Source organism: Rhineura floridana, chromosome 6 (genome assembly GCF_030035675.1).
Source record: "Rhineura floridana isolate rRhiFlo1 chromosome 6, rRhiFlo1.hap2, whole genome shotgun sequence".
Classification (NCBI taxonomy): Eukaryota; Metazoa; Chordata; class Lepidosauria; order Squamata; family Rhineuridae; genus Rhineura; species Rhineura floridana.
This window is the reverse complement of record NC_084485.1, coordinates 44,331,957-44,339,029: the sequence shown is the minus strand read 5'-3', so window position 1 is coordinate 44,339,029 and position 7,073 is coordinate 44,331,957. Positions and strand designations below refer to the sequence as shown.

The following is a 7,073-nucleotide window of genomic DNA, read 5'->3' as shown; positions in this document are numbered from 1 at the left end:
TACCAGGCCTTTAGAGGGACACATAAATCATAACTAAATAGATCACTGGCAAAATAATACTCCCAAGGGCAATGGAAAAGACAATTTATAGTAAAAGAAGGTCTGATTCACCACAGCAGGTCTTAGGTTCTTCTAATTTGGAACCACCATCCATTATATACAAACAGTCAACTCATTTACCAGGTGTGAATCCTTATGTTGCCAAAATGGCATGCACAAGAGGAAGGTAAGAGTAGGCATGGGAAACCTCAGGTTTGCAGAAGTACAATATATATATATATTTTAGGAGAATCCTCCTCAAGGGAGGGAACCCTAAAACAGCCCAAGGGAATTGGGAATGCACAGTGAGCAGTGAACATGGGCATGGAATGCTGACTGCTTGGGGAGGAGGGATAAAAACTGGTGGAGGCTGGTCCCTTTTGGTGAACAGGACGCTACCCCATCAACCTCAGTCCTACCTCAGGCCCTATCATGTAACACTGAGGCAGCTGCCTCAGGTGGTAGATGCTCTGGGGCAGGGAGCAGCAGTGAGGTGTTGGAAGACACAGCGAGGCCTGCCATTTGTCCACTAAGGAGCAGTTGAAGACACTTTCCCATCACCAGTGTTGAAGTAAGATTCAACTGCCTGTACAGTCAGCTTTTGTATATGGAATGAGAGAGGGGATACCATCTTGTCCATTGCCAGAGGCAGCAAAATGTCTTGGAATGGTTCTGATTCAGACGTTCACTGCACCTGAAGTTGGAGGTTCCATTGAGATATCATGTATCAACTGCCTTTCATCAACTTGTTGAATTCTGTTTTTAAGGACAATGACTTCCATTAATGAATTCCTCTATATGTAAAGAAATAAATTCGTATTTCTGTCATGAATATCCTGCCAGTCAGTTTAATTGGATGACCCCAAGTTCAGTGCTTATTATAAACCTCTCATGTCTCCACTAAGTAGTCCCCACACACACACACACACGAATGACAAAGCCCCAAATACTTGAGTCTCTCCTTGTAAGGATGATGTTCCAAACCGACCCACCCAGTGGTGCCGTCGAGGCCAGACTTTAGGGCAGAAGTCCACCCTCCCACCCCCATCAGCAGCAGAATGAGCTGTTTCTATTTTGAAGTAAATGCGAGGTGGTAGACATTTAAAGTGGGGGGGGGAAGAGGCACAGTAAGAGCACTAAATCCAGAACCTAAAATGAGTTGTATACCAAGTATATAACTATACTTGGGCACCCTTCTGCCAGTAATGCAGTGGTAAATTCAGAAGTGTAAGATCCTTCCATGATAGTAACACCAGAGCCTGTTACAGCCATCCTCCTCTTTCCACTTTTTCTCATCTTCCTTGCTCTCCCTGTCATCTTAAAAGTCCACACTTCACTACAAGGGAGGTCCCTAGGAGCCAATCAGCATGAAAGAGAAGACTGTGTATTAGCTACTGAGAAGAATCTTCTCAATGGCTGACTCACCTCCTTTCACTCTGACTGGCTCCAATTAGTACAAAAGGACAAGAACTCTTCCCTGGGGCTGAAACGCTCCCTTTTCATGCTGATTGGCTCATACAAAGGGACCTACCTGGGACCCCCTCCGTGACCCCAGGCAACTACACCCCTGCTCTCTGCCCAACCAGAAGTCGGCAAGTGCAAGGGAAGTCTGGGCAATCATCCCAGAGCAGCCCAGAACCTCAGGCTCCAACTTCGCGCCTCGCATCCCTGCCTTTCCTTTCACTCGCGCACCTGACTGGGCGTGGAGGAGAGGCAGAGACCGAGCGCCCGACCCGTCCGCAGCCCATTCCCGCGAAGTGAAAGGCATCACTAGCCCAGCGCAGAGAGCGACGCCCGCAGCAGCCTACGCAAAAAGAGCTAGAAACTTAGACGAGTGGATTGGTTTCGGCTGAGGAGCCAGAGATCTGGAGGCTAAAAAGGACTGGATTTACTCAAGTTGGAGACGCGTGGTGGATTGTCTCCAGCCCGACGCTGTTTGTAAACACCCGGGACCTGTTGGATGGCTGTGCTTTGCGTCAAGGACTGGCAATCGGAGTTGCGGGTTGCAGAAGGAGGCTCTTTGTTGCGGCAAGCGTCTCTCGGAGTGCCGCTTCTTCTCTGGAGGACAGGAGCGCCGCGTAACTGAGGCAGTAACTCTGCCAGGGAGTTTAAACTTTGGGGCGGCGGGGCGGGCAGAGAAGGAGGTTGCAAACAGTCGGGAGCGACGCGCAGTACCGCAAAGCTCGAGAGCTCGAGTAGGGCGCATCGTTTACAGGCGCATCTTTCCCCCCGCTTGTGTTGTTCTTTGCACGTGTGTTCCTTGAAGAAGAGCAGAGCGACTTCTGCGTGTGTCTGACTGGCACTCCGTCTGAAGAGCCCATGGGTTGCTTCGTTTTGACGGGGAGACGGTGCATCTAATCTGCCTAAAGACTTCTCGCCAATGAGAGTTGCCAGTATGTGACTCTTTGGCGGAACACAGAAAGATTCATCCTTGCGTTTACCACGCCGGCGGCAGCAGCTGTAACCCTCAACACTGCCCAGAGGTAATTCTGCTCCAGAGAGGCCAGCGACGGTCTGTGGGGCAGCTGCAGCCTGCCTCTCATAGCAGCATCCCAGGGCAAATGCCGCCTGAAGACTTCAACCGGTCTCCTACAAAATTGATGAAGAGTGTCATAGTATTATATTCCTGTTTGCATGGGTGTGTGAAAGACGCCATTCTACAAAGATCTCAGGGTTTGCGCAGCATTGCAGCAATATATTTCCATATTAATTATTTTGCTTTGAACAAAATGATGCAAAGTCACAGTATTTGCAGATGATCTTTGTATAATTCTGTCTTTGTATGAACTATGAACTAGTATAGTTAGATTCTGTGTATGTGTGTGTGTGTATGAGAGAGAGAGTGAGGGAGAGCACTGACTATAATAGCCAGTGGGTGTGGGAGCCTGTTTAGCATCTCCTGCACCTTTCTCTTTGGATTTGGTGCATGGGCTTCAGACCTTTGCAGGGACAGCAGTGGAGCCTGGCTTCCCTCTGGGAACAGACTGCAGTTTGACATGGACTTCCATTTGAATTGTTCACGCTGCTATTTCTTGGAACTCTGTATCTGGAGATTCAGCATGGAGAAAGCACCCTGTGAATCACCTTCCCTGGAATTTCTTGTGGCTCCCTGTTTGTCTTGGAACAGATTTTTTTTAAAAAATATTTACATACAATCAAATATAAAAATAACAAATCCACACAGCTGTCATGGCTAAAAAAGATTTTACGCAAGAGGAAAAAAAAGAAAAAATAGTAATCAGAAACAAATATCTGCTTTGTCTTGGAGCAGAAATATAAGCCTGGTCAATGTTGGGAAACAGCAGTGGCCGAAGCCCCAACTGCACAGACTGGAGCCAGGCCTCTGCCGGGGATGTCTGCAAGCTGCTCCTCATGGCCCTCCTGGTCATTGCCATCAGCCTTGGCAATCTCGTGAGCCTCCTGGTTTTCTTTCATGTCAGGCAATTCAGAACATCCCAAGGCTACCTGAGGGTCTCTTTGGCCCTAGCTGACTTGGCAGTGGGGCTCATTGTAGTGCCTTACTCAGTTTACAGGGAGGTGAACAGGTTGACCTGTGGGATGGAAAAGGAGGTTGGTCAGTATGAAAAACTTGCTTGCTTCATCACTGGGCCCATTTTTGCTGGCTGCACTTTTGTCTCGATCAGTACCATATTTCTGCTTTCAGTGGAGAGGTGCATAGCAGTGCTGAAGCCCTTGCACAGGAAAGCAGTGATCACCAAACGCAGGACTCTTTGGCTTATTCTTGCCTCCTGGACCATGAGTAGCTGCTTGGCAGTGATACCTCTGCTCTCCAGCCCTGATATCACCTTCCAGTATGATTCCTGCAGCAAGATGTGCAACTATGTCTTTCCTACAGTGAAGCCTCCTGAATCCCATTGGAATGTCATGCTTCTTTATCCAGTCTTTGATTTCTCTGTCTTGAGTGGCACCTTTGCAATCAATGCCATCACCTTTGCTGCCGTCCACCAATATTGCAAGAAGCGAAGGCAACTCGGAGAAGAGTCACAGGGTGGCAACCAGCTTTCCTTCTCAGACATTACTGCTGCTAAGACCATCGGCATTTTGACCTTTGCTTTCTCGTCTTCCTTCCTTCCCATTGCTGTATTTGTGGTGGGCTCTGTGGTGGGCTACCAGTGGTGCCAGTTCTCCTTTTATGCCTTCTGGACCCTCACTTCCAACAGCTGTTGGAATGTGGCCATCTATAGCATTTGGGACCCCAAGTTCCGGCAGGGGTTTCGGGAGCTGTTCAACAAGCAGGTGCTGATAGCGGCCTCTCAGGATGCTGGCTGTTCACTGGAGGAGCACAGTTCTGTCCCTGCTTATGTGGCAGTCCTTAAGAAGATGTTTCATCCAGAGAGTACTTGATGGCACAATAGGCGTCTGCCATTTTGTTTAGGGTGGCAGTTGTGTTTATGCTTATCTGGAGTTTGGCTGGACATTCTGGGTTTTGATTCTCCTTTTCCACTGTTGCGTCTTTGTGGATGGGTGGCCTGAGACATTTTGCTGCCTGAGGTAAAGGACAAGAGGGCATCCCTCATTCCATGTACAGTAGCAGACCGAACTGATAACTGAATCTTTCTTTAACATCAGTGATGGGAAAACATCCTTGACTGCCCCTGAGAGCAGCTGGTTAGCTTAGGGAGTGTAGGGCAGGCCATGTGGCGCACACATCTCTGCCTCCCAACACCTGACTGTGACACCTTCCCCCACAGAATCTGCTGCCTGAGATAGCCACCTCACTTTGCCCAATGGTAGAGCTGGCCCTGTTACCTTTTAGAAATGTGCACTTCTCTTGAAGTGCCAGACTTTTTCTTGGATACATTGGATTGCAACTATTTGAACTCCATAGTCCAAATGCAGCATGGGTTTATCGGCATGAATTACAATGCAGAGTGCAAAAGCATGCTGCTCTCTCAAAAACTGATCCTTATAGACTCAATAAATGCCCTTTTAGTACAGAGCTTGTATCTACCTGCAACATTTCCGAGGTCTGGGTTCTTGTTTACATATGTAAGCACAGGAAAAGGGACAGAACAGAGTTTTTAATGTAAAAAAAACAAACCACCACCACCCGCAGAACACAGAAATCTCTAGAGACGATGAGAACTTAGAGTATTTCTTCTGTGTACAAAATTGGAAAATGGCACTGTAGATTTAAGTCCAAGCCAAACAACATCACAAAAAATGGCCCTTGAGTATGGTTATTGCTAGTTAGATGTTATCACAAATATGGTTATGGTATTTCAGTATGTAACATATAACATTTACTCAAACTATAAATATGCATGTTCTGCAAAAACTGTGTGAACACCATACTCTTCAAAATGGGTAAGTCCAACTTTGACCACTAGTGGCATACACTTAAGATAACATCCTTTCTTCTGGGCTGATCAGACCAAAATAATTGTTCTCTTCTGGTCTCTTTCTCAGGATCACTATTGGAAATTAACATTGCCATATTTAAAAAGGCATTGGAAGAGTGAGGAAATGCCCTTTTGCCACTTCTCTCTAAAGCAAAGTTGCAATTTTTTGGAAGAAATGTGCCTCTGGGATACAGTAGTATAGAAGAATTAGGTATTAATTACCCTGATTGCACATCCAAAGATTTGTTAAAGTGGATTAGGGGGCAGCTTATCTTTATTAAGTGGTTGCTATTACAAAAAAAATATGTTGATGCTGGAAAGATGGAAAGTTGTAAAACATGATGGTGATGTAATATTAATAGGATGATTAAGTGATAGGCTGAATAACTGTTTTGTTGACAGACCTTTTATTTGGTGTTCACAAGGCTTAGTGTATATTTACAAAGGTTCTCATACTTTGTTATGACATCTTTTCCTGTTTGGTTGGCTTCAAAGAACTGCTGTATTTATTGTATGAGGTTATCTTGATAACAAACACTATTCTGAATGTATTCATTGATGATGAATTTCCCTTGGTTAAATATAATGCTACAAAAATAATAAGAATTATTGGTGCTTACATAACTATCAACTTTTGGAGCCTGATTTAAAGAAAAAACACTCAGAGTTGAAGTCTTTTCACTTTGTCAAATGAGCCTTGCAAATCTTTGCCCGATTTATAGCTCTGTTTTCAAGTGATATCAGTTGGATGATTTTTATCTAATGTATTTGGTTGCAAATGAAATAACATAATGCAACTTTTAGTTATGCATCATTTGATATTATTTCATTTTGGATTCATAGGCATATTTTGCAGTGTAGCTGCCCTCTATATGTCTGGACTGAAGCATTAACCTGGCTGTTGGGCTGCTGAGTCAAAGCTTACATTTTGGGCACACAGCCAGACTGGATAACTAACCTTCATTCACTTCCACTTCTATGAGTCCACGAAAAAAGGGAGGGGAATCTAAAAAAAAAATCTAGAGGGAGCTTTCTCATCAAATCATTTGCTGTAAGCCTAGTTGGACTGCCTTTATGCACTTCATTTCAGTCACTGCCAAAAATTCTAGAAACGGAAAACAACTGAGGAGAGAGTGTACGTGTCATGAGTGACAGATTGCAGTGGATGAAGTAGAAGCTTTCTGCTTAACACAATAAATCAATTAGTTATAGCAGAGAGAGAATCTTGACAGTGTAGACTTGGAGCTCCTCCAGATGACCTGTTTGTTCAGCATTCGTCCTGATTTGCATGCCCAAAGCTTACCTGATGGTTAGACTATGTCCAGTTTCTTCTCATCATTTGTTCTGATTTGTTTACAGGATGGTTAATTAAAACAACAACTAGCATTCTTCCTGATTTGCTTGTGGGTGTTTACACATCTTCCCATTAATCATTTGTTCATCCCACACTTCTCAATGAATTTTCTGGTTGCTTTCCAAACCACTAAAAGCGCCCCCCCTTTTTTTAAAAAAAGAGAGGATTTGTTGCAAAAGGGTGACAAAGCACTTTAATTGCACAAACCTAAAGTTCTGGTATGTGCTAGAATCCCTCACACAAAGAACTGACAGTCTGAAGGCACCTTTGGTTCCAGTGGAGAAACAGAGGGCAAGCCATTTGCTTGGTATATGTGT

General features: G+C 44.9%; 1 protein-coding gene across 1 annotated transcript; it reads left to right on the top strand.

Annotated features, from left to right (window-relative positions):
* The first annotated feature begins 1,717 nt into the window (after positions 1-1,717).
* On the top strand, positions 1,718-6,749 carry LOC133387241 (trace amine-associated receptor 13c-like). The gene has a single exon (XM_061631624.1). The coding sequence runs from the start codon at positions 3,328-3,330 to the stop codon at positions 4,402-4,404; it is 1,077 nt and encodes a 358-aa protein (XP_061487608.1). The 5' UTR covers positions 1,718-3,327; the 3' UTR covers positions 4,405-6,749.
* Positions 6,750-7,073: the final 324 nt, after the last annotated feature.

Excerpts from the sequence above, each read along its gene's own strand:
- LOC133387241 (XM_061631624.1), top strand. The coding sequence starts at position 3,328 with ATGTTGGGAAACAGCAGTGGCCGAAGCCCCAACTGCACAGACTGGAGC.